The 27,621-nt window shown below is 55.7% G+C and overlaps 2 protein-coding genes across 3 annotated transcripts; one reads left to right on the top strand and one right to left on the bottom strand.

Moving 5' to 3' along the window:
* Positions 1–88: 88 nt before the first annotated feature.
* LOC144724194 (uncharacterized) lies at positions 89–5,192 on the bottom strand. Its single transcript, XM_078603110.1, has 2 exons — positions 4,937–5,192; positions 89–2,184 (listed from the first exon to the last, which is right to left on the bottom strand). The coding sequence occupies exons 1-2, from the start codon at positions 4,983–4,985 to the stop codon at positions 89–91; spliced, it is 2,145 nt and encodes a 714-aa protein (XP_078459236.1). The 5' UTR covers positions 4,986–5,192.
* Positions 4,710–27,425, top strand: LOC144724251 (gelsolin-like). Of its 2 annotated transcripts, none has more exons than XM_078603224.1 (17): positions 4,710–5,204; positions 12,713–12,909; positions 14,096–14,250; positions 15,286–15,447; positions 17,401–17,550; positions 17,967–18,056; positions 18,411–18,543; positions 19,004–19,092; positions 19,705–19,920; positions 20,334–20,455; positions 20,656–20,746; positions 22,260–22,430; positions 22,683–22,857; positions 23,421–23,542; positions 24,370–24,447; positions 24,978–25,038; positions 25,782–27,425. In XM_078603224.1, the coding sequence occupies exons 2-17, from the start codon at positions 12,717–12,719 to the stop codon at positions 25,961–25,963; spliced, it is 2,190 nt and encodes a 729-aa protein (XP_078459350.1). In that variant the 5' UTR covers positions 4,710–5,204; positions 12,713–12,716; the 3' UTR covers positions 25,964–27,425. The 2 variants fall into 2 exon arrangements, with proteins under 2 accessions (XP_078459350.1, XP_078459349.1); XM_078603223.1 differs by lacking the exon at positions 4,710–5,204 and adding an exon at positions 5,890–7,108.
* The last annotated feature ends 196 nt before the right edge of the window (positions 27,426–27,621 follow it).

The raw sequence follows: 27,621 nt of genomic DNA, 5'->3' as shown, positions 1-27,621 counted from the left end.
TGGCCCTGACGGCCCGCCTACGGAGCTCACGCACGTGCACGTCCCCCCTCGTCCACGGTCCACCCGCGCCTCCATCCCGCGCGTCCACCTACAAGTAGTGTCCATTGACGCCCTCGTCCACGTGCCCGCGCGAATCGTTGTCCGGGCGTCCATCCGCCGCGGGCCCGCGCTGATACGCGTCCCCGCCGTCGTCGGCGCGCGCGTGCCCGCCCGCCAGCTCGTACGCACGCCCACCGTGTCCCTCGCCCGCCTCCTCGTCCCCGCCGTCCCCGCCGTCCCCGCCGTCCCCACCGTCCCCACCGTCCCCGCCGCGGCCGTCCGCCGCCATCGCGTCCGCGAAGACGACGCCGCCGCCGCCCGCCGCCGGCGCCGCCCCGCGCTGGTGCTGCTCGCGGAGGTGCCTGCGGAGAGCCGGCTTGTGCGCGAAGCCGACCTGGCAGTGCGCGCAGCGGTGCGGCCGGTCGCCGCTGTGCAGGTTCATGTGGTCGTGCAGCGAGCTCTTCTGCGTGAAGCAGCGGCCGCACAGGGCGCAGGCGAAGGGCTTGACGCCCGTGTGGATGCGCAGGTGGCGCGTCAGGTTGCTGCTCTGCGAGAACTGGCGCCCGCAGCGGGGGCACGTGAACACCTTGTGCGTGCGCATGTGCGCCCACAGCACCTCGGCGTGCGAAAACGTCTTGGGGCACCGGCTGCACTCGAAGTGCTTCGCGGCGCCGACACCGCCGGCGCCGGTCGGCGAGAGGCCGGCCGCGAAGGCCGAATGGGCGACGGAGTAGACGGCGAGCGCCGGGTCGCCGTGCGGGTGGTGCCCGGAGGCCGCGGGCGGCGCCGTCAAAACCGCCGCCCCGCCCGGCAACGAGCGGAAGGAGAAGCCCCGGGCGCCGCCGCGGCCGCTCTTCGCTTTGCTCGGCGGGACGATGCCAAAACGGCCGGCGCCCCTGCCGGCGCGCGGCCCGACGCAGCCGGTGCTGCCGGTGCCGGCTCTGGTGCCGTCGTGGTGGTGGTGGTGCTGGTGGTGCAAGCCGGAGGAGTACACGGGGCTGTGGCCCGGCATCTGGAAGTACGGCTGAGCGTTCGTCTCCTCCTGCTGCTGCTCACCGTCGGAGACGCCGGTGCCGGTGATGATCGTGGCGCCGTCCGGGCTGCCCGCCGGCACCATCCGCTGGCGCCGGCACTCGAAGTGGCCGTGCCGCGTGGGATCGGCCGGCAAGTGCACGGCGAAGGCGTTTTGCTCGGACGGGGGAGACAGCTGGTGCCGGGCGGCCTCAAGCTGACGACGGTGGTGGTGGTGGTGGTGGTGCGGCAGCGCCACCTGCGGACGCCTGGCGTGGGCGTCCCCGTCGAACTCGTCGCCGCTCAGCTGCTCCACCTTGACGATGGAGAGGCTCCGGGGAGGGCACTCCTGCTGCTTGCGCCCGGCCGGGGGCACCGCTCTCTCCGTCGACCGCTCCCTCTCCGCGCCGAAGCGAGCGCCGTCGAAGGCCTTGTTCTCGTCGTCGTCGTCGTCGGTGGCGCCGTCGGCAGCGCCGTTGGCGACGGCAACGCCGCAGCGATCGTACTCCGGTTCGGACATCCCCGCGCCGTCCGGCATCCGGTCCGACTCGCCGTCGTACGAGCGCTCCGACAGCGGGCTGGCGGCCGCGGCCTTCGAGCAAAACCCGGCGTCGTCGTCCGTCGCGGCGCCGTCGGCGCCGTCCGCCCCGTAGAGCCCGAACCGCGGCTGGAAGTACTCGGACAGCGCCTTGGTGCACCGCTCCACGACGTGGTCCATCTGCAGGTAGCTGGCGGCCGTCAGGTAGGCCACCAGCTGCGCGGCCGGCACGTCGAGGTGGCCCGTGTAGCACGAGAGGAGCAGCGCCAGCGCGGCGCGCGGCTCCGGCAGCGGCGACACGCGCAGCTCGCCGGCGCTCGGGTTGAGCAGGAACTGGTCGCGGAGGTACGGCGAGCCGGCCGCCAGCACCACGCGGTGCGCCGGGAAGGCGGCGGCGCCCAGGCGCACCGTCACGTCGCACAGCTTGCCCTCGGCGCGCAGCGAGTTCATGGCGGCGAGCAGCGCGCCGCTGCCCCCGCACATCTCCAGGCGGAGGACGCCAGCTCGCGAGGCCATCGCCGGCCGCGCCGCCGCCGGTGCCGCCGTCGGTGCCGTTGCCGGTGCCGTTGCCGGTGCCGCGGCCAGCGGCGACGACGCTGGCGGAGGAGGCGGGCGGGCGGGCGGGAGGGGAGAGGGGAGAAAGGAGAGAAGTCGGAGGTTCGGCCACGACCCGCAGAGGCAGGCGTCGTCCTAGAAGCATTGGGGGGCGGTGTGTGGGGGGACGTTTCGCTTCCTTCCCTCTGCCAGATCCCACGAGACGCAGAGACACAGACGAGGAAGCCCACGTCACGGATGTAACCACGCTCGCGCATTCAACATCGCCAGCATCCGAGAAAGGAAATCGTCGCCGCTGATTTTCATCAAATGTGCCGACCAGATATTCAGTCAAACACACGAGGCCTTCCCAAGGCTTCGGTTGATGAACTGTGTCATGGAAACTGCTGATTTAATTTTATTTCCATGGTGGGTTACCGGGTCTGGGTTTATGGGTTAGAGGTGTTTGGGTTTTTTGAGTTGGGGTTGGGGGTTAAGAGTGGGAGGTGAAGTGTGAGGCTTAGTGTTGATAACTAGGGCTCAGAGTTCAGGCTTAGGGGATCATTTCAGGTGTAGACCAATCAGTTTGAAGGACAATGCATTCTGACCACAAGTGTTGTGGTTAATGCAGACATGATTCCTCGTAAAAAGGTTTCAGTTTTGTTGCCAGAAAAAAAGGGGAAAAACCTACTCTTATATCATTTAATGGTTAAGTGTTAGGATGTATGGCCAGAATTCAGAATTAGGGGTATTCATTAAGGTTTAGGAGTTCGCGATGATGAGGCGAGGGTTTAGGATTACGGGTTGGCGGTTGTGTTCATGGTTCGGGGATGTGGAATAGGACAATGGACATGAGTAAGTAACATTCTCTAGGGGTTGAGAGGAGTAACGGAGTGGGCCTTGACGAAAGCATCACCTGGGTCACCATACCGACAAGAGGGAGAAGCTGTCGTGAATCTGTAGCGTCATCTCAGTGAAGTGAACACGCACACACGAGGAAGGGTACAGCCATTCACGTCAAGTTAAAACCTTCACACCCAAGGGTGCCAGTCTTGCTCTGAGCAAAATGTGTCTGCCGGATTGCTTGCAGCCTTTTGATGCCATCGCAGAAAAATGCAGATATGTATCCACTTAGGCAGCCGGAACTAAACTGAGCTGGTGGGCTTAAGGCCCCTGTATATATACTACTATTTATATTACTGGAAAGTTCTAGAATGTTCTGGAAGTTACTCCAAGTTTACTCAGCACTGAATCTATCTGGAATGTTCTGGAAAATAGGTACATTTAAAAATATCACTGTCCTGGTCACAAAAGCAAAGTTTGTTGGGAATAATAGCCAATTTCTGTACCTTTTGAGGCATAAGCAATTAGGAAATAACACTTACTACCCAGGAACAAAAAGACATTGTTACACTGTAGTTCATTCGGCATCTGTGTGTGTGATGAAAGATTTGACGTTTGATGCGTGACGAAATAAACAACAGCAGTGATGTCACATCGAGACGCGGGCTCGAAAGATATAACAGCAGCAGTATCAGCAACAGCAGCAGTATCAGCAACAGCAGTATCAGCAGCAGCAGCAGAATCAACAAAGCAACAGCAGTATCAGCAGCGGCAGCAACAGCAGTATCAACAACAGCAGCAGTATCAGAAACAGCAGTATCAGCAGCAGCAGCAGAATCAACAAAGCAACAGCAGTATCAGCAACAACAGCAGTATCAGCAGCAGCAGCAGAATCAACAAAGCAACAGCAGTATCAGCAACAACAGCAGCAGTATCAGAAACAGCAGTATCAGCAGCAGCAGCAGAATCAACAAAGCAACAGCAGTATCAGCAACAACAGCAGTATCAGCAGCAGCAGCAGAATCAACAAAGCAACAGCAGTATCAGCAACAACAGCAGCAGTATCAGAAACAGCAGTATCAGCAGCAGCAGCAGAATCAACAAAGCAACAGCAGTATCAGCAACAACAGCAGTATCAGCAGCAGCAGCAGAATCAACAAAGCAACAGCAGTATCAGCAACAACAGCAGCAGTATCAGCAACAGCAGTATCAGCAGCAGCAGCAGAATCAACAAAGCAACAGCAGTATCAGCAACAGCAGCAGTAGCAACAACAGCAGTATCAGCAGCAGAATCAACAAAGCAACAGCAGTATCAGCAACAACAGCAGTATCAGCAACAACAGCAGCAGCAGTATCAGCAACAACAGCAGCAGCAGTATCAGCAACAACAGCAGTATCAGCAACAACAGCAGCAGCAGTATCAGCAACAACAGCAGCAGCAGTATCAGCAACAACAGCAGCAGCAGTATCAGCAACAGCAAGTAGCGGCGTTGAGCTCACGCAATCAAGAGCAGTGTCCGCGGCACAGATGCAGCAACAGCAGCACTCGCGGCAGCTGCAGCATCGGCAACAGCACACAGCCCAGTCTTGCCGTCAGCCGTAACAGCAGCAGTGGCATCAGCAGCAGCAGTGGCATCAGCAGTGGCAGCAGCGTTCAGCACCATCAGTAGGTGGGACAGTAACAGCAGCAGTAGGTATCAGCAGTAGCAGCAGCAGTGTTCAGCAAGATCAGCAGCAGAAGCGGGTTTTATCAAAATCAACAGTAGCATTAGCAGTGTTCAGCAAGATCAGCAGTAGCATCAGCAGCAGTGGCATCAGCAGCAGCAGTGTTCAGCAAGATCAGCAGTGGCATCAGCAGCAGTAGCATCAGCAGCAGTAGCAGTGACGCACGCCTTTGTGGCTCTATAGGGCCCCGGCCGGCGTAATCCCATCATCAACAACAACAACAGCAGCAGCAGCAGCAGTGTTTACCGACGATCAGCAGCAGCGGCGGCGGCAGCAGTAGTAGTAGTATCAGCATCAGCAGCAGTAGTAGTATCAGCGTCAGCAGTAGTATCAGCACGAAGGGCACGCAGGGTGCCGGCGTGAACGGGAACGGGTTCCGTGGCGACCCGGATCGGGAAGTTACGCCGCCTCCGCCACCGGGGCGAGCGAGGCGATGGAGTTGGCCACCAGGGGGCAGTGTGGGCACGCGTGGTGGCCGGGGCCGCCCCTAGGTCGACTCAGCCCGAAATGTCCGGTGTGTTGCGCGCGGTGGAAATGGTTTGAGAAAGCCGCGTGAGAATTATTTTATTATGTTTTATTTTTATTATTTTATTATTTCCATTCTACGTGACTTTACCGAAAGAACCAAGAAGATGAATCCCTGCAGTCACGAACGTTTTAAATCGAAATAACAGCCGCGTGGTGAAGTATGGTCAATCAGCAATGTCGGGGTTGTTCAGCCACGGAAGATCTCAATCCAGGCATAGGTTGACAGGCAACTGGCAATGATGATCGAACACATTGGGACTTTTTATTATTTAATTACAAGTTATTCTTGAGCACGGTGCGAAATAAGTTCAGCATACGCACTGATCGTCAGCGTGTTATGGGTCAGACATTTGTGACGATGTGTGGCGAGAGGGGGGGGGGTTGAGAAATGTGACGTCACATCAAAATGCGCAACTTTAAATAAATATAGACAACACGTTCTACTTAATTAAATATACGTTTTAATACATGTTTTCTCCTACAACATCAGAGCGCAGCGCCACATTAAATACGCGCTACAATGACAATAGTCTAAAGCGATTTGAAACATGTTTTATTTTCAAAATGGAAATATGGTTTTGGGAGGGGGCAGAGCTTTATGGCGTCATATTTTAGGGGGGGTCTGACTTTTTGTGACGCCGTGTGACGATGGAGGGGGGGGGGTAAAAAATCGTCCAAAATCGCGTGACGTCATTTATGGACGGCCCCTAACCTGGGGATGAACGAGATGCCCTTCCTGAGCACCGAAGGGGTTGTAGACTTGAGTCAAGGTTCAGAACCACAAATTTAAGGGGCACGATTGCCCCGGAATTAAAGTCAACACGGGACGTTGGGCCTACGGTTCCAGACACATGCCTCCCAACGTTGCTTGGCATCTTTATTGGGATTTTATTTTTCAAGTCGCTCACGGCGCAGATGAATCGAAGCGAGCAAACGCCGCTCCGGTGTCGCACTCCCGTGCCTCGTCGGCACAAACCACGCTTGTTCAGCTAAAACGCTGCTGGGTTGGCAGATGTTATGGTGCGGGATCGCCTGTGGTGAAGGAAAGGGCCTCTGGACAGTGCCCCCTGCCACCTTAACCCCCGAACGCGTCTGTCTGGGCAGGGCTCGTAACATTCAACTGGGATGAAGATAGCTGCCAATGGGAAGTCGAGTTTGTGGGCAGTGAGAGCGAGAGGGGGCGCGGGGAGGCGGCATTGGAATGAAACTGGGTCTTAGAAATCCGCGGTAGCCCGGATACACTCACAACACCGGCGCACGATGAGATATTGTCACGATTCTATGGTGTGCCCGTGTATCAGATTCGTTTTATACAGCGCCAATCTTGTTAAGAATCATCAGTAGCGCATAGGCGTCTCTGCCGACTGCTCTCGTGTCTGTACGGCGGTGGCTTTAATTGAATGGACAAATGCCTCCCTGATCACTGGTGGGGACAGTTTTAGTGATTCCTAAGAGCAACAATGAACCAATTTTATCTTCTGCATGCTCATCCCCACGTCGTTGTAGGTCGTGGGGGGTTATTTGACCATACTTCACAACGAAAACCGATTGCAAACACCATCTCTCTAAACGTCTCATTTTCCTCTGTCTGATGAGTTTTGTCATTTTGTTTTCTAAAATGTTCGAATAATTTTAATTCCAACACGATTGGTCCACAAAACGTATCGTTAGAAGTGGCGATGGCTTGGGGAAGCATTCACGCAGCCGTGGATTGGCCATGGCTGAACATGGAATATGATGATGATGAACCCAGTGAACTTAAGAGCCATCCAGTGCGCACTGGGAACTTCCACGGATTTCTATCGAATGGGAGTGAGCGCCTCCTCTACGCAGCTCTCATCCCAATCTCTGGCCTCGCACTCAGCTCCTGGATCCTGCGACCCAAGCAAGGTAGGCGACGGAGACCTGGTGGGAGAGATCTGCGCAGCTCTTTACCTAACTACTTAACTAACTAACCAATAATCACCAACAGCAGCCGTGGTCAATCCACTGCTGGATGAAGGCAATCCGCAAGCCCCCGTCACCTCTAACGATCCTAACAATAACGGCCCCGTAACTATCCCATGCCCGCACCCTTTCTTCTCGCTTAACTTCGGTGCAATGTACAATAGGCTACTGTTAAACGGGCGGGAGTGGTGGCGCAATGGTTAGCGCACCGCGGTTACAAATCCGTCGCTTATCTGAGTCGGCGCTCGCTGTCATTGCCCGCCACACAAGTCGTTCTGGTTGTATGATGAGCCTTGGTATTTGCGCGAATGCAACAAAGAGTAACATGTGCACGGTTACCGTTATGCATCTCGCGTGTGCTGAGACATGCGGAATTGATCGGTGGCGCCGGTGGTTAGCGCACTGCGGTCACGATCCCGGCGGCGGACTGAATCGTTGGCGGGTGATATCTGAAACGGTCCTGGGCCTCCCCACGTGGTGAAGTATGGTCAAGCAACTCGACAAACCAACACGGCATGAGGCGGGGTGCGGGAGGGTTGGGGTGGCTTCATCCAGCAGTGGATTGAGAATGGACTGTGAATGATGACTGTCGTGGACGCGCGCGGCGTCAGCGTCACGCTCCTCGTGACTCGTGCCGTCATCCTGGGGGGCCTTAGAGAGTAAATTCAACAATGGGGGGGGGGGGGGGCAGCTCTCCGTATTGTTCTAGCTACGAACATAGAATGGACGATCTCTGTTACTGCCGTACGTGCGCCCTCTCGCCCTTCCACGATGTCTCGAGACGCGTCGCATCAGTCACCAACTGCTCGCCAGACGTCGGCTCAAGTGCCCGTACGGGCGCATCGCGATCATCTGTAATCCGTCGCCGTCTTACGATTCAAATCGGAATGAGAGCTCACGAGAATGCCGTGACTTCTCCGTCTCGCAAGCCGGAACATCGCAGCCAAAACGCACGGCGATGCCAACGAGGACTCTATCCCAGCCGGGTGTTAACCAGGGCGGACGTTGACCAGGGCGGGTGTTAATCAGACCGGGTGTTAATCAGACCGGGTGTTGACCAGGGCGGGTGTTGACCAGGGCGGGTGTTGACCAGGGCGGGTGTTAATCAGACCGGGTGTTAACCAGGGCGGATGTTAACCAGGGCGGGTGTTGACCAGGGCGGGCGTTAACCAGGCCGGGTGCCTTCGGGGAGAGAGCTCTGGCGCAGAGGAGCTTCTTGGCGGGTGGCGCGGACATACTAATATTAATAATATTCGTAGTAATAATCCATATTTGTAAGGCGCATTTCATCCGTAGATCCCAAAGCGCACCGCGTATGGAATGCAGGAAACAGAGCCTTGCAGGGTAAACGACCAGAACTTGAGGCTCAAGGCCAGTTTATATCGGGTCGTAGGATGACAAAGATTTGTTTTTACTATACTTCACCACGCTGGTCAGTACCGCCGGTAGCTACAAAGTAGATTTAATTATTTAACAATGATTGTGTTTGCGAGCGCCTCTCCCATCGTCCATCCAGCCCTCCTTCCTCCTCCTCCGCCTGTGGTTCTTGTCGAATCTCTGCAGCTGCGTGAGCAATACGTGTAGAATGCACGAGAGATGGGGGGTGAAGAGAGGGGGGCGCTTGAAGGGATCTGATGTCGTCTCGCACCCCCCACCCACCCATATCCTCCTCATCTGCCACGACAACTCAAAACAAGACCCCCCCCAATCCTGCTGGGGTGGAGCGGTGGCGCAGTGGTGAGCGCACTGCGCTCCGAACCCCTGAGCGACCCCGCGCCGACTTCGATTCCCACTCACGTGGCGTGCCGCGCGTGTTCCTGCGTGTTCACCGTGCGTGCACCTAGCCTGGCACAAATGGCCGTGGTGATTGCATCGCCGCTTAGTGGCCAACGGCGATTGTTGTTGTTATGCCCGTGTATGCGTTACTGTGTCTTATTGTGTGTGTGTCTGTGTGTTAATGTGTATACCTCTCTGTGGGGAGCGGTGGTGTAGCGGTTAGCGCTACGCTGCGCTATGAACCCGGCGACCCAGGTTCAATTCCCGCTCACGGCCAACACCAGTGACGATTATCTGAACCGGTCCTGGGCCTCCCCTAGGTCGACTCAGCCTCAAATGAGTAACCTTGTGCGATGTGTAGGTGCTACTCGCTAACAGCACTTGCCCCAACAGTCTGTGATGGCTACACGGAGGGGGGGGGGTTCTTTGTAAATGTTTTATAGGGAGGGGGAGGGGTCGCCATTTCCTGCTTCCACCGCTTGGCAGAAGGAGCTGAGGATGGAATGAGACGCAATGAGGAATGAGATGGAGCGAGGCAGAATGAGCTGAGGATGGAATGAGACGCAATGAGGAATGAGATGGAGACGGGATGTGATGGAATGAGCTTGGAGATTGACTGGCCCCTAGAGAGATGGAATGAGCTGAGGAAGGAACGAAACGGAATTAGCTGAAAGTGGAGTCAGATGGAATGAGACCGAATGAGTTAAGAGATTGAATGAGCTGGCGATGGAATGAGACGGAATGAGATGGAATGAGACGGAATGAAATGGAATGAGACGGAATGATACGGAATGAGACGGAATGAGCGAGCCAATGAACTGGAAGGGCCTCACTGTATGAAAACAATAGCCCCGTCTGTGTGTTCCTGCGCGCGTGAAATATCACGGAATTCTTCACAGTTCTGGTGACTCATCAGCAGCAAGGGGCATCATCATAATTAGTGTTACTATTCAGCATTCACCAACATCACCACTCATACTTGTAGATTATTATTAATCGCGTCATTTTCCATCATCATTACGATCTGTCATCTATCCGTCAACATCTCATCGAGCACCATCATCAGTTATTATCGATATGACTCATCTGCCCCGTCAGTCAGATCATTAGTAACGATTGGCCCCGGGATGTATCGCGCATTCTCCAACTCTGATGAACCGCAGTTTGCCTCTGGAATCTATATTTACGTTCTATGAAGAAGCGCCATTGCCCGAAACATCGTCTATTACATGGTATTTCTTGATTGACGAATTGTGACGTTGAGCCAGCGTTGGTTGACGTTGGACAAACATCCTCAACCAACGTTGGCCCAAGGTTTGCATGTTCGTGACATTGTAACATTTGTCTCTATGGAACTCTCATCGTCATCGTCATCTGTTTTCTATCTTCCCGTTTCCTGCCACTTTTAAACTCGACCGTGTTGCGTGAACACGAGCGAGTGAGCGGCGACTGAAACGCGTTGGTTGTGATTTTTGTTTTTTCTATCAAAACATCCTCCCCTCTAAACAAATAAAACCCCACGTTCGATGTATTATCCTGTGATGATGAGTGGCAACAATTTGCTTGCAAAAGCAATTGCATCGGACGAATGTGTGTCTTATTAGGGCCATTGCTCCGCAACGCCACGATAAGTACGTAAAGGCAAAGGCGCAACCCTGCAATGTCCTAAGCGCGCGACTGCTGGCGGAAGGTCCTCCACTAGTGGGAGCTCAAGGGAGAGATGCACTCTAGATGGGTATTTGGCCTACTCTTCCACGCCGGCCTGACATGTTATAAAACTATTTTTAAAAACTAATTTAATTTTACCAGGTAAGGCCCACTGACCTGTGTAGCTCCATTTCAGAAGCGACCTGGCCACAAGTGATAGACAAGGCAAGTGGCTCATCGCGTGGACATTTCTAGCAGCCAAATACTCTAAACGCGTGGTGATGTTGATTCTAAATGTGGTGGGAAAAACCGGAGGACCCCGAGAAAAATCCACGCGACCACGGGGAGAGAGACACGCACATTCCAAATATACAGCAGCAGCAGGCGTCAGGGTCGGGATCGAGCCCACGACCTCCTGCATACCAGGCGAGGGGGTTAACATCTCGCCACTCTAAGAGGCCGGAGTACCCACACTTCTTTACTCCACCACACGCGAACGGGAGGGGGGTGATGTCGACCAACCCACAGCGAACCCCATTGTTACCGCGGCAAGCTGTCAGCTTGTGCAGATGCGGTGCGGGTGTGTGGGGGCGGATTTAAAGAACTCGCTCCGTTGTTGACACCGCCACGCCGGGAGATCGAAAGTAACGGGAAACTCGAGTGTTTGCCAATCGTTGTGACCGAGGCGGCGTCCGCTCGCCTTTAAAGAATCGACTCGGGAGGATTCGACCGTCGATTACTCGAGGGTGCGTGGGCCGACTCCGTGAGTCATCATCATCACCACACACAGAGCCCTTTTGGCAGCTGTGGAAAGGGGGCCCCGCCCGCGTGGCTGCGGGCTGGAGGGAAATGTTGTAGCCTTATATGGGGTCACTGCTGGGACGCCTGGGAGCTCAGCCCAAACGCAAAGACAAAGATCCCCCGTATAAGCTGTAGCAGACTTTTGGGGCAAGTTCCTTCTACGAGTGGCACCTGTGAAGGCCGACATGGTACACGAAGGGGATGGGTGGCCGGCAAACCACGCCCTGCCGCCTTTGTCTCCCCAGTTTACACACCGCTCCCAGGTACTCATTTGAGGCTGAGTCAACCTAGGGGAGGATAGGGGCGATTACCCCCCACCCCACCTCTTCTTAAGACCACAGTAAAAAATAGTATCTCATGAATATTTACCAACAAAACACATTGAATGTTTATATTGTACGAATGTAGGGCCCTATTTGAATGTTTGAGATGTTTTGGCCTGCCTCTCTCTCCCCCTGGGGAAGTTTCTAGATCCGTCTCTGGGGTTGTTTGACCATACTTCACCGCGCTGATCACTGCGGGCTGCTGAAGGAGGGGCGCTTCCAGGATCGCTTCAGATGTCACTCGTCAGTGGCATTGGCCTTGGCCAGGAATAGAACTCAGGCGGCTGGGTTCATGGCGCAGTACGCCAACTGCTTGCACCACTGCTCTCATCTACAAAGACAAAGATCCCCCCTATAGCCTTGAGCAGACTGTTGGAGCAAGTGCTGTTAGCGAGTAGCACCTACGAAGAAATGGGTGGGTGGCCAGAACCACACCTGGCCGCCTTTGTCTCCCCAGTAGCGATGTTTATGCACCAGCTACTCATTTGAGGCTGAGTCGACCTAGCGGAGGCCCAGGACCGGTTCAGATAATCGTCACCGGTGGTAGGCCGTGAGCAGGAGTCGAACTCGGGTCGCCAGGAGGAGCGAGCGGGTCTGTGGGGACGACTATTCTTGGCTGGTCTCACGGTCTCAAAGCTGAGTGCGGAGTGCACCCGATCTGGGCATGTCGAATGGGTCACCACCGTATAATTCAGTTTATTTTGAATTACCCTGTGAGCCAAGAAGCTCTTAAATCGGGTTTCATCAGCAACTCATCAGCAGATATCATTGCTCGATCCCTGCCCACTAATAATAATTATCATAACCCACTGAATATGTATCTACGCTGGTAATATCACGGTTCAATAAAGGACATTGAGGGAGTAGGTGTGTCTCTGGCAACCATCAATCCCTTCCCTTGGACCCGAGTTTTCCCGCAGACGTCGAATCGGGCACGGACGCGTGGCCACACAGACGCTCGACGCTCTCCTCCCCCCTCGCCCGCCCCCCCCACCCCCAGAGCCATGGTGTACCACGCGGAGTTCGAGGCGGCGGGCCGCCAGCCCGGCCTGCAGGTCTGGCGCGTGGAGAAGCTGGACCTGGTGGCCGTGCCCACGGAGCTCTACGGCAGCTTCTACACGGGCGACGCCTACGTGCTGCTCTTTTCCGTGCGCAACCGCGCCGGCAACATGCAGTACGACCTGCACTTCTGGCTCGGTGAGTGCATCGGCGGCGTCGGCAACATCAGTAGCATCATGGCCATCAGACGTTTGGATATCATCATTACCGCCATCATCAGCATCATCATCGCTATCATAATCATCACAGCTATCATTATCGTCATCGCCGCCATCATCGTCAGATAGTTTAATTTTTAATTAATGACGTCCACCTCGTCCAGACGACGCTGCTAGCCGCGTTTAAGGTGACGCGAAACCACGTTGCAGCTGGAGCCACCGCGGGAAGGAGGCCACCGTCATCCCGTCCAAGCCACGTGGGGGCGACTGTAGCCCTGCAGCCCACACCGTGGACCGCCCAGTAAACCCATACAGACACATAGATACTCCTCAGCGACTCGTAGAGATACAGAGAAACTCAGAGATACAGAGACTCAGAGATACAGAGACTTAGAGAAACTCAGAGATACAGAGACTCAGAGAAACTCAGAGATACAGAGACTCAGAGAAACTCAGAGATACAGAGAGAACCATAGAGACACGTTAAAGACAAGCCACAGTGGTGCAACTGTGGCCAAACAAACTACAGCCCGCACAGTAAGCCCACTGTGGTCTGCACTCCTTCAACAGAGGAGTAGGAACAGCAAAACCACACGAACTCTCTCTCCCTCAGCCCTCTCGCCGTGGCCTGCAGACCTCGACATTGGCATCGGGTCCCTGAACACATGACTGCTGCCATCGTGCGCAAGCGTAGAATAGAGTAATGCAGTGTTCTTCGCTAATTTTCACAAGGGGGGCCGCTTTCGCCAATAAAACATCATCAGTGTGAGGGCCGCCACGCGTATTTGAAACCATTGGGTCTGACAGCAGCACAATGATGGGGGAGTTGTCACGTGTTGTGTATTGTCCGGGGCCGCACGGCAGAGACCACGCTATAGGCCTCCAGGGGCCGCCAGTGGCCCACGGGCCTTGGAATGAAGAACACCGGCTTCGTTAGACATCACACATCACTATTCAAACATATAATCAGCTTCATCTAACAGACCTCCCTCCATCACACACCATAGCTCTCCTCACCCATCTCCTCTCCACCCCGCCACGCCACGGGGTCTCACGACACCGCTGGCCGATCTCGCGCAGCGCCACGCCGGCCACTCTGCCCAGCCGGGCGCCAAACCCCGCGCGCGTGCCGACGCCTCGTTCGTCCTCCTCCTCCGCCCCGACAGGCAACGAGTGCTCGCAGGACGAGAGCGGAGCGGCCGCCATCTTCACGGTGCAGATGGACGACCACCTTGGGGGGCAGCCCGTGCAGCACCGCGAGGTGCAGGGCTACGAGTCCACCGCCTTCAGCGGCTACTTCAAGAACGGCATCAAGTACAAGGTGACGCCGAATAGAAACTGCGCAGACGACTGTTTGTTTTATTTTTTTATTTATCACGTGACCTTTTTTTAAGTGAAGGCTGTCTCTGGTGTAGGCCAATCGGTTTGGAAGACGATGGAAATATTGTCAGAGATGTTTTTGTTTGCACGTTCACCACAAGTACTCTGTGTGTGGTTAAGGCAAGACTTGATTTCTTGCAAATTGGTTTCTATTCGGTGTTTGAGCATCTTCAAACCGCCTGTTTTATTGCCAGAGAGGGTAAAAGTATTTTTGTTGTCGTAATTCCCGGCGAAATGTCGCGGTGCTCGAATTGTAAATGTTGTTGTGTGATTACTCTGCAGCACACAAGCGGTGTGTGTGCCGAACTAGTGACACATTGGCACGTTTCGTTTACGCGACAAACCTTACCAATTGGCTGTGTTGGGTGGTGGTGGGGCTAACAACACATTGATATTTACACGATCTAACCCTAAAAAAACTCTATTATGGGGAATATTGGTCGTGAAAGCCGACTACGTGTTAAACAATGTTTTTATTCTAACAGATAAGGCTCACTGAGCTTCATAGCTCTTTTTCAGAAGCGACCTGGCCACCAATCGATAGCTCAACGAAGTGGCTTATCATCATGTGGAAATGTATAGCAGCCAAATACTCTAAACGCGTGTTTATTCTAAATGTGGAGTGAAAACCCAGCATGGCACACGAGGACCCGGAGAAAAATCCATGCGACCACGGGGAGAGAAACACGCAAACTCCAAATATACAAACGTCAGGGTTGGGATCTAGGCCACGACCTCCTGTATACCAGGCGAGGTAGTTAACATCTCGCCACCGTGACGAACATATGTTCCTGGGTCGCCTGGTGGACCGCAGAGATTCACGTGACCTGTCGCCACCACCACCACCACAGCCATAGGCAGCCGCAGAGACCCAGCCCTGGGTGTCCGCTCACAGCACTTGCCCTGGCCGGCGACATAGGCCGCACGGGTTGGGAAGAGATCTTTACCTTTTGCTGTTTTGATCTTTGCCGTGCAGCCGGGCGGCGTGGCCTCGGGCTTCCGCCACGTGGTGCCCAACCTGGTGGACGTGAAGCGGCTGCTGCACGTGAAGGGGCGGCGCACGGTGCGCGCCACCGAGGTGCCGCTCTCCTGGGAAAGCTTCAACCAGGGGGACTGCTTCATCGTCGACCTGGGGGCGGTGAGGATGGACACGCACAAAGACAAAGATCCCTCATATAGCCTTAACAGACTGTTGGGGCAAGTGCCATTATCGAGCACTTATGAAGTCCGGCACGGCACACGAGGGGGGGGTCGCCAGCACCACGCCCGGCCGCCTTTGTCTCCCCAGTGGCGATGTGTACACACCGCGCCAGGTACTCATTTAAGGCCGAGTCGACCTAGGGGAGGCCCAGTATCTGTTCAGATAATCGTCACTGATGTTGGCCGTGAGCGGGAATCGAACTCGGATTCGCCGGGTTTGTAGCGCAGCGTAGCGCTAACCGCTGCGCCACCCCTCCCCACAAAGCGCAGCACCTACATGTGACCAACAGGCTGGCACGTGACCCATAGACCTACAGAGGGTTCAACAGGGGCAACTGCTTCAAAGTTGACCTGTGCGCGGTGAGGATGAGCGGACACCAACACACACACATGCATAAGGTGTCTCAAAGAGGGAATGTTAATTTTTGTAACTCTGTAAAACATGTAGGTGCAGGTGTAGGGAAAAGTGTCCTGTACAGTGACTGGGAGAGTGTCCCCGATTGCGTCGCTAGATGGCAGCGTGTCATGTGACTAAGTCATTGGTTCCCAATTTTATCTCGACTGTGCTATTAGTGTCATGCCACCGAGATGAAGCGCACGTTTGAAACTCTTGCGCTGACGCAGAAAACGACCCGCGAAAGTGGCTATCGCAGAGCCACCTCTTAGATCCCGTCACGTGACCGTGGGAGAAAGCAACAGCGTGGGGAGGTTTTCATCCACCGGTGGATAAACGGCGGCTGCCTGCGATGACGAACATTGAAAGTGCGTTGCAGAGACGGACGGGCGAGTGGGGTTGGATGACGTGACGATGGGAGGCCCCAGGGGGGTTCTATCGGCTCGAGCAGACCGCCAACCGCTACCCACGGCGCGCACCTGGGCACGTTCACTCTTCCCCTAGACACGCGAGCGCCCACGTGCCATTTGCCCCACTTCCTCGGCTTGAGGGCAAACGGAATCGCCGGGACGAGGAGCGGAGAGCACGGCGGGCTTGGCTCGCTTCAACTCCCGCAGATGAGCAAACCAGAAGGCCGGGCTTTGAACTTCCCCCGAAAGCGAATCCTTTACGTGGTCCCGCCGCTCAGACGTTCCCCGAATTGTGCCGTTGGCACGACGCCGGCCGCAGTGCGGTGTCCCATCGGGACTCTCGCGGCGAGCGGAGCAACGCGCTGCGTGCCGCAGGATGGTTCTTGTGGGGACGGAAGTTGGGTATCGCAGAGCGAGCTCAGAGATCCGCCTTCCAAGTGAACTCCCCACGCAGGTCGGGGGAAGAGCACTTCCTCACCTGGCCTGACACGGAAAGGAAACGTTCAGCGCATCGCAGTCGAAACCGTGTGAAATGTTCACATTTGTGTGAAATGTTCACATCGTGTTAAATGTTCAAATCGTGCTAAATGTTCACGGTTAAATGTTCATGTTTAACACGATTGTCTTTTTTTGCGACCTCGGCATTTCCACGCCGGTGTGCTGACCACAACACCAACGGCAGCCTCCCTCACCTTCACCGTCGGGAATGTTTTTAATTGCGTGCAGTCATTTGGCGACCCGGGGTTGAGACCATCGGCATGCTGCACTCTATGAGACATCTCCTTTACCAGTGGCAAAATATAGTAATAGGTTTTTACCCTTTCAACTGGTACAAAAACTGACACCTTTATACAAGGCATCATGTTTGCAATAACCACAACACAAGCAGTCAAGCAGTCACGTTGCACTCGTGAACTCGCTTTTTATATCACAGGTGGCAGCTGAAACCCGCATTGGAACCCAGGATCCGGCTTGGCACACCGACCTCCGTGCCAGCCCAGCCGATCACCACGGACGTGTGCGCGGCGATCGTGACGGTGCGACTCCTTCACCTCCATTCTGCCCCCCCCTCGCTCTACCCCCGTAGAACATCTACCAGTGGTGCGGCTCGAAGAGCAATCGCTTCGAGCGGCTGAAGGCCACCCAAGTGGCCAAGGGGATCCGAGACAACGAGCGGTGTGGGCGAGCGAGAGTTGACGTCCTGGAGGAGGGGATGCAGCCCGACGGCCTGGTGGAGGTGAGGAGAACGCACACATGCACACGCACACACGCACTCACACACGTGCACACGCGCAAACACACATGCACGTTGCTCGTCCCCTCGTCATCTGTTGACTGTCACGTGTCACGAGAGTCAACGTTAACGAACGTCGCCAATAGCTCGTCACACACCGCCTGTCTGCCGCCACCCGTTGGCCGATAACCGTCACCAGTTTTCACCCATCACCTCTCACTCGTCCGTTACCCATCACCCACCGTCGATTAAACATCACTCGCCCATGACGTGTCTTTCACAACTCAGCATCTGTCACTCACCATCCATCACCTGTCACCCATTACTCATCATCCATCACGTGTCACACATCACTCATCACCTGCTGTTGTTGTCACTGCCGTTGTTGTTGTTGTTGTTGTTGTTCTCGTGACGTTCAGGCTTTGGGATCCATGCCGAGTTTGCCGGAAGGAGAGGCCGATGACGTCAAGGCCGATGCCTCCAACAGGAAAATCGCAAAACTCTACAAGGTGAGAAGCCACGCGATTGTCTGTCCGTCCATAACATGGGATAACAATTATCCAATCTAAATAACATTTCAACGTAGAGTTTTGTTGTTAGCATGGACTTACCCTCGTCAGAATTGGTCACATTGGTAAGAGCGTGTCTTAAAACATGGCGATAAAAAAATCAGCGGTACACGGATAAGTCTTTTGACCGGCATCCCGACACGTCCTTGTGACTAGACGCTAGATGAACATCGTCCGTACGAAATTTTATATTTTTATTTTATTTCGCATCTTAGTCAAAGTACAATTTCCCCTCAGCTTACTCGTCCTCACCGTCCGTCCCGACCACGTTCCGTCTCCTCCCCTCCCCCCCAGGTGTCAAACGCCTCCGGCACCATGGAGGTGATAATGGTGGCGGCTGACAACCCGTTCCGCCAAGACATGTTGCTGTCGGGAGACTGCTTCCTGCTGGACCACGGGCCCGCGGGGAAGATCTTCGTGTGGAAGGGTCAGCGTTGGGTTTAATCGCCTCGGGGAGAGAGTTATTAATCTATTACTTACTGGGATATATCGATCAGAAACGTGGACATGTCTTTCCTGTTCAATTGCAAGCCCCAGCAGATTCCCCTTCTCTGCTCAAGACCGCCTTCCTCGTTATATTTATAAAATAAATATTCCGCAATGCTTCTGTGCGGCGTCTTGTTAGGTGGAAGAATTTTTGCATGAACATTGTACCAATGAACTTCGGCTTCACGGTTTGTGGCGTGTTGTTGCTGCTGCTGATGATGCTGCTGATGATGATGCTGCTGCTATTGATGATAATATTGATGCTGCTGCTATTGATGATAATATTGATGCAGTTGCTGCAGATTAAGATGCTACTAATGCAGCTGCTGCTGCTGTTGATGATAATATTTCTGCTGATGACGACGTTGATGACGACGATGATGATGATGTTGCTACCTTAGGTCGCGGCGCCGACATCGCAGAGAGGAAGGCCGCATTGAAACTGGCCGAGGACTTCATCGTCCGCATGGGCTACCCGAAGAACACCCAGGTGAGCACACCTGCACGAGCCCAGGTCAGGTGACCCCGCACAACCCGCAGGTCAACTACCACAACACATCCTCATCTAGCCGTGGTCGATCCACTGCTGGACGAAGGCCTCCACAGGCTGCAGCCGCTGCCTCTCGCGGTGATTCTGCGGTGTGCCGATCCGCCTGGAACCCCGCGCACGAGCCGGTTCCGTCGATTCCATCTCCGCGGCAAACGTCCTCTACCGGAAACGCGTCATGCTCCTTGGCTGCCCACGCCGTTGTTGGGATTTGCCACAGAGCCACCGTCCCGGCCAGCCATGGCACGTCCTGCCCAAGCCCACTCACTTTTCTTGAACAGTGTATTTTTAGTTTGACCTGGGTACGTTCTCGTAACGCGCGTGTTCCTCTTGCGGCTCCTCAATGTACTTTTCAGTTTTCGTTCCACGTTTTCGCGGCAATCTCCATGGAACAACAACAAAAAGAGAGCTAGATTATTTTTAATTCCGCAATTACCAAAAAAAAAAAATCCACGTTCACCGCTGGGCGCCGGCCGCCTCTGAAACCATGGCCACTCCTCGTCCTCCTCCTCGTGCTGCACCTCCCTCTAACCGCGCTCCGCCGCCCCGCGCCAGGTGTCGGTGCTGCCCGAGGGAGGGGAGACGCCGCTCTTCAAGCAGTTCTTCAAGGGCTGGCGCGACCGCGAGCAGACCGACGGCCTGGGGCCCCGCTACACCGTGGGCAGCGTCGCCCGCATCCAGCAGATCCCGTTCGACGCCTCCACCCTGCACTCCAACCCGGCCATGGCCGCCCAGCACGGCATGGTGGACGACGGCAAGGGAGACGTGCAGGTGAGCAGGGGGGTGGCGGGGGTTGAGGGGTGGGGGAGGGGGGTAGAGGGGCGTGATGGGACATGACAGAGGTCGCTGTTGACCTCGCTCGCGCGATCGCCACCAAACGCTGCCTCGCCCATTCGGTCACCAAGGCACCCACTCGTTCGTCCGCCCAAGACCCCACTCACTCGCCCACTCGCCCACCCTACCCAACAATAGCCCACTCAGGGGAGGATGTGATGGGAGGGCTTAATTTGACTAGTGGGCGGAGCTACCAGAGCAGGGGGCGGGCCCTGTGAGCAGGAGGAGCTGCCAAGTGGAGGTCGAGCGAGGAGGAGGCGGCTCACAGTGCGGGCGGTGGTAGCGACTGAGTGGGCATGGCCGTGTGAAAGTGGGTGGGGCTGGCTGACGTGCCGCGCACCGTGTTGCAGGTGTGGCGCATCGAGGGCTCGGACAAGGCTCCCGTGGACCCGAGCACCTACGGGGAGTTCTACGGCGGAGACTGCTACATCATCCTCTACACCTACAGGACGGGACAGATCATCTACACCTGGTGTGGACCGCCCCCTCCGTACCCACTCCTGCCCCAGCGTTCTAACCGTCCCGTGTGTTTTCGGATTGTACGGCGTGTGACCAGCCCACGCTCGCCAGGGCAGTGAAATGAGGTCAGACTACCCCTACTACCTGCACAGCCTGGGGGGAAGGCCTCCATCCAGCAGTAGAGTGATGAAGGGCTTTGAACTGCTATTGCAGGCAGGGTCATACCTCGACACGCGACGAGGTGGCAGCCTCGGCCTTCCTGTCGGCCGAGTTGGACACCTCCCTGGGTGGAACCCCTGTGCAGGTGAGCTATTCCACACCTCATCGACCTCATCCAGCTCCTTGTTCACCGCCTTGTCCACCGCAAGCTGTCAACCTCCTCACACTTCCGCCTCATCCTCCCGATCTTGTCCACCTCTTCATCCACCTCCTCATTCACCACACCTAGTTACCCTCACCCACCACCTGGTCTGCTTTTTCCCATCACAGGTTATGATGATGAGATGAAGAAATTAACAAGCTAATTATTTTTGAGATTCGTTCGTGTAATGAGATGATGTTACACGTGATAATGTAATTTCTTCGATAACTAATTCATTAATTGTATACATAAATGCATTTGTTAAGGCCAAATGACCTGGACTCAGGGCCTGCCTCACCTTGCCCGGGTACCCATGCCTTCCTGGGCAAGCGAATCTAGGCAATACCGGGGTAGGCCCCGATCATCGCCCATGTAATTTAAGATAATGATTCTTTTCACTGAAATTCGTCCAACCCCTGGACCAATTGTCAATAGGCAAAGTATCAAATGGCAACTCAACTTTGGAATTAGATTCAGTTCGTGTTGGATCACCTCTGCGAGCGTTACCATGCCCCCAAGTTACAGACAGAAAGCTAATGCGGTAACGCTTCAGCTTTAGTTGGAACGCGTTAAGAACAGACCTTAGTTGGCGAGCCGCGGGCGTTTGTTCAAGTGTCGGAAGGAAACTGGAACCCCCTCCTGGGGAATGAACATACTTCCTCTTCTCTTCGTGCACTTATTTAATTTCAAAGCTCAAAGGAGCGTGGGATGGCCCTCAAATCCACCGACAGCCCTGAACCAGCTGAGGAAACTCCACATTCCCGTGGCAATTACAAAAACAATGGCAACAACAGCGAGGACGCTTCGCCGACGAGAGCAGATTGACTCCCAGCCGTTCCCGTCTGCTCCCGAACGCGGAACCCAGTGGATGGGTACGTTGTGGGCGATAGGGCTTCAAACTATGCGAGTTGAGAATCAAGGTTGCAGTTGTTTGTGGCGGTGATGCAGCGGCCCCCGGTAGCGGGAGGGAGGGCGACGTGGAGACTTACAAATGGAGAGCGTGGCATGTGACAGTTACTTCCATCGTCTTCTGATTGCGGTTTTTTTTCTTTATCCATCGATTGCTATTCCAGTTGTGCCACTCTGGAGAGGTTTCCGCTTGCAGCGAGCAGTGCACCGAGTCTCGAGGCACGCTGTTTGTTGCCGGTCGCTGGGCGTTTTTGGCCCATTACTCGGCAACCGCGATCGCAGAACAAAAAACTTCGGAGGGACAGGGGCCCTAAAATGAGCCCCCAGGGACAGCCCAGGCGGCAAGAGACAGCCAGGGTACGAGCCTACGGCGTGCCATCGGGGCGGTGTGTTCACGATGCACCAGACTTGTCAGAGTGCGCCGATAGTGGCAGTTGCCGAGTTCCAGTGGCAGTTGCCGAGGATGCCCTGGGACCTCTGCCTCGATCGCGTGTCTCTGCGCTCACCGCACACTACTGTCCCCCCCCCGCTCCACCCCCCACCCCAGGTGCGCGTTGTGCAGGGCAAGGAGCCGGCGCACCTCATGAGCATCTTCGGCGACAAGCCGCTGGTGGTGTACCGGGGCGGCACGTCGCGCGACGGCGGCCAGAGCCAGCCGGCCGACGTGCGCCTCTTCCAAGTGCGGCGCAACGCCGCCCGCCGGACACGCGCCATCGAGGTGAGTGGGTGGGGCTACCAGAGCAGTGGGCGGAGCTACCCGATGAAGTGCAGTTTGAGGGCCATTTCAGATATCACTCGCCACTGATGTTGTTAGCCGCGGCCGGGAATCAAACTCTGATGAATGAGCTCCATCTTCCGTGGTGGCGAGATGTTAACGACCTCACCTGGTATGCAGGAGGTTTTTCAATGAACTAATTGTAAAAAAAAGTGCTCGCCCACTCACGCGTGTGTATGCATGCGTGCCCGCCAGATGGAGGCCAGCGCGTCGCGCCTCAACTCGAACGACGCGTTCGTGCTCGTGGGCCCCGGCGTGGCCTACACGTGGGTGGGCCGCGGGGCGGTGGAGGCCGAGCGCCAGGGGGCGGCGAGCGTCGCCACGCTGCTCGGGGTGCAGCCCACCGAGGTGAACGAGGACTCGGAGCCAGGTGACGATCGCTCTCTCTCCACGCGCGGCCGCCCCCCGGGGACTCTTCTCTCCCTCCGCTGGCGTTTCGGCCAAGTGGGAGATTTCCATTCATTCGTTGCGATCAGTTTCGTATTTTAGCCACACCGTTTGAGACCCATTCAGGGCAGTGAAAAAGGCGCCCGTGGCTGTAATGGGACGATGTCACAACTCGAGGTGGCACTGTGCAAATAGAGCAGGTCACGGCCTACACGCTCCAGGCTTTTGGCAGTGGCATTGTCAAAGGAGTTGTGTAGTGTAGACTTGAGGGTCATGGAGACAGCATTTGGAGTGCTTTGTGGTTTTGTTTAGTATTGTTTATAAATTTAGACAGTTACATCACTTTCATGGGAAGGCCAATAACATGATGAGGTTTTCTTAATCAGAACTCCGCATTGTCAGAGGTCACTCACAACAGCCCCACCTAGTGGAAATGGCACTGGTTGCACCGCGTGCGTGTGTGCGTGTGTGCTCCGTACGTGAGTGCTCCGTGCGTGTGTGCGTGTGTGTTCCGTGTGTGTGTGCTCCGTGCGTGTGTGAGAGTAGATGAGTTCTGGTCGCTGCTGGGAGGCAAGGTTTCGTACCAAACCTCATCGCGACTCCGCAACAAGACGGAGACCCACCCCCCACGCCTCTTCGCCTGCTCCAACAAGTCCGGCAGATTCACGGTGAACATCATCAGCAGCAGCGTCATCATCTCCATCATCAGCACTACCACTCCTCAAAGACAAAAGTCCCCTGTCTAGCCTTAACAGACTGTTGGGGCAAGTGCTATTAGCGAACACCTATGAAGACCGGCACGGCACACAAGGGGGTGGGTGGCCAGCATCACACCTGGCCGCCTTTGTCTCCCCAGCGATGATGTTTACACACCGCACCAGCTACTCATTTGAGGCTGAGTCGACCTAGGGAGAGGCCCAGGACCGGTTAAGATAATCGTCACCGGTGTTGGCCGTGAGCAGGAATCGAACACGGGTCGCCGGATTCGTAGCACGGCGTGCTAACCGCTGCACCACCGCTCCTCCCACACACACTCACACACACAAACACGTATACACACACGTACACATACTCTCACACACACGTACACACACTCACACACACATGTACACACACACGTACACAACAACAACCGCCATTCGCCACTAAGTGGCGGTGACGTCACTACGACGCTTGTGCCAGGCCACGTACACACACACTCACTCACACACACATATACACACACTCACACACACAACAACCGCCATTCGCCACTAAATGGCGGTGACGTCACCACGACGCTTGTGCTAGGCCATGTGCACCTTGAGGCCACGTGAAGTGTCGAACGCCCGCTGGCAGGAGGTCACGGGGCAGACCCAGTTGCCACGGGTCGACTGACCGAGATGACACGTACACACACGTCCACACACGTACACACACACATGTACACACACACTCACTCACCTTGCCCCCAGGTGAGGCAGCCAGGCTGTGCGTGTGCCTCCTGCCCTTGCAGGTGGAGGAGGTGCCCGGAGAAATCACGCAGGAGGATTTGGCCACGGACGACGTGATGCTCATCGACGCCTGGGACCAGGTGAGACAAGGCCTGCGCGTCTCGCCTTCACGCGGTGCCCTCGGAGAGCGGTAGTGAGCGGGTGGTGAGCGGGTGGTGAGGGGGTGGTGAGGGGGTGGTGAGGTGGGTGGGACCCCAGCTTGCGCAGCAGAGTGGTGTGTGTTGTTGTCGGTTGTGCAATGCGGTGTGAGGTGTATTTTACTGCGGCGTGTAATGCATTGCGGTGTGTGTTGTTGTCGTGGTGTGTGGCGGTGTGTGTGATGTGATGGCGTGTGTGCTGCGGTGTGCGTTGGTGTGTCTGTGTGTAGTGTGATGTTGTTGGTAGTGGACCAGGTTGTGTGTTATGTGATTGTGTGTCTTATGTGCATATAACATCATATGGAGTGGGCTGGGTAGCGTCTTATGCGCTGTCGTGTATCCCGTGATTGTGTGTGCTATGTTGTTGTTGTGTTGGGCGGTGGTGTTATTATGCAGGGGGGAGTATGTGATCCTACCGTGTACCCGTGCCTGTGTGGGATTTGTATCGCCTCTCACCTCGTTCTGCTCCACAGATCTTCGTCTGGATCGGCAGCGATGCAAACGACGTCGAGAAGAAGGAATCCCTGCAGTCAGGTGTGTTCATGCACAAAGGCAGAGATCCCCCGTGCAGCCTTCAGCAGACTCTGGGTGCTGTTAGCGAGTAGCAGCACCGATACAGGCCGGCGCATCACACGAGGGGGTGGGTGGCCAGCACCACGCCTGGTCGCCTTTACCCAGCGGTGATGTTTACACGTCGCACCAGGTACTCATTTGAGGCTGAGTCGACCTAGGCGAGGCCCAGTACCACGCACACACGCACACACACACGCGCACACACACACACAGACGCACACACGCGCGCAGTACAGTCATGATATTTGCTTACCCAGAGAAGCACCGAGTCTCAAGTCTCCCTGTGGAGAGTCGCCATTACATTGCCACGTTTGGAGAACGCCGTGGCTGTAATTGACGATGCGTAACGCACCCACGCGGGTGTTCACAGTCGTGCTGTACCGCCAGTCGTACCGCGTCGATTGGCACGGCATTCCTACGCGAACCGGGCGCCTCCATTTTGATTGCGTCAAATCGTTTCGATCAGAAGCGGCTAAAAACTGATTTTCCGAAAAATCACGGCGGTGGTTTTCAGCCCCCCCCTACCCGCACCGCGACCGTGAATTTGACTCGACAGCAACTACAGCGGCAAAACCGCGGCCACGGTTGTTTTCGCCGACACGGCAAAAACATTTTTTATTCTAAAATATATTTTTGAAATCCCCCAAAACACAAAACTAACGCCGCCACCCGCGTGACCCCCTCGCGTCTCCCCGACCCGGCAGCGGAGCGCTACCTGGAGACGGACCCGTCGGGCCGCAGCAAGCGCACCCCCGTGGTGGTGGTGAAGCAGGGGCACGAGCCCGCCACCTTCACCGGCTGGTTCCTCGCCTGGGACTCCGACTACTGGCAGCAGGACCCCTTCGAGAGGGCCAAGGCCGAGCTGGAGGCCGGAAACCCCATGTGACGGGAGCTGCCAGCAGCAGCAGCACTAGCAGCACCAGCGCAAGCAGCAACAGCAGAAGAAGCAGCAGCACCAGCAGACACAGCACGAGCAGAAGTAGCACAACAAGCAGCAGCAGCACCAGCGGTAGAAGTACCGTCAGCAGCAGGAACCTTTAGTTATAAAAGCCATAGCAGCAATAAAGATGCAGTAGATAAATTGAAGCGCCAGCAGTAGCGCTACGATCACCAGCAGCATGAGTACTGCCAACAGTGTCACCTGCATCAGCGCCTTCAACGGTAGCAGCTGCATCGTCGTTGTCATCAGCATCGTCAGCACCAGCAGCATCTTCAACATCACCAGCATCATCAGCAGCAGCAATATAAACATAATCATCAGCAGCATCAGCAGCATCTTCAACATAAACATAATCATCAGCAGCAGCAGCAGCAACAAAAGCAGCATCAGCAACACAAAGAATATAAACATTGCTATCATCAGCTACCCACTTTGCCATATATTTGCAGCCTCGTTCCATTTTAGATATTCACTTTTCTGATGATCATAGTAATAATCTTGATCATATTGACGACAACGACGACGATGATGAAAGTATTAATGTTGGTTTTGTTTTGAGTGTCGTGATGGCTTCTCAGATCGACCGACCTGTGGACGTGAGCCATGAGCCGTGAGCCACTGGCCGTGAGCCACTGACCGTGAGCCGCGGGCCGTGAGCCACGGACCGTGAGCCACGGACCGTGAGCAGTGAGCCACTGGCGGTGAGCCGCGGGCCGTGAGCCACTGTGAGCCACGGGCTGTGCGTGTGTTCGACGCCGTCGTGGAGGGGCGATGTGCGACGAGCTCCTCATTTGGGGCGCAGTGAAACGCACGGGTGGAGCGACACCTCGGGGGTCCGAGCCGCGAGTCGACGGAAAATCCGACCTCCAGCTGATCGGTATTTTTTTGCCGTAAATAAATGGCCCAACTGGCCCGGTGGGGGTTTCCACCAATTTCGGGTTCGAGAATCTTCCCGTCAACGCAGGGGGGGGGAGCGTAGGAAGTGCGTTTCGTTGGATGGGATTCGTTGTGTACGGCGCTCATCAGCAACAGCAGCAGCGCTCCGCCCTACAGCCCGGTCGCCACCCAGCCGGTGACTCCCTTCCACTCGATGTCACCAAGGTGAAGGCGCAGCGCTGCAAGTGCTCGCTCACGCCACCGCTGGTGGAAACGCCTCCACTAGAGAGAGCTCTCAAATGCCCCCCCCCCCCTCCAGACGATATTTGGCCTACTCTTCCACGGCGGCGAGACGTCTTGGAAGAGGTGCGAGTCACCCACACTTGAGCCCCCCGCCGCGCGCTCGGCCTGCCGAACTCCGTGCGTCTTTGGTTCCGTGCGAGGTTTTTGTTGTCGTTCGACCGCTCGTTTTGTACGGCCCCTGTCACCACCCCCTGCACCGTGGAATTAAACTCACTCCGCGAAGACCAACGCTGGGCATCTCGGGATCGAGTTTGTATTGTTCTTATCGTCGTTGTTGTTGTGGACCGGTTCAGATATCACACGAGCTAGATACGAAGACAGACTATTGGGCTTAGAAGAGTCTCTGCTCGTCTATGGATCGTGTAAGTGTACGTCAGTTTATGAATCTCTATGTGAATCTATGGACCATGTAAGTGCTTGCAGGT

The sequence above is a fragment of the Lampetra planeri genome, chromosome 20 (genome assembly GCF_965212315.1).
Source record: "Lampetra planeri chromosome 20, kcLamPlan1.2.h2, whole genome shotgun sequence".
Lineage (NCBI taxonomy): Eukaryota > Metazoa > Chordata > Hyperoartia > Petromyzontiformes > Petromyzontidae > Lampetra > Lampetra planeri.
This window is presented reverse-complemented; position numbering and strand designations above follow the sequence as displayed.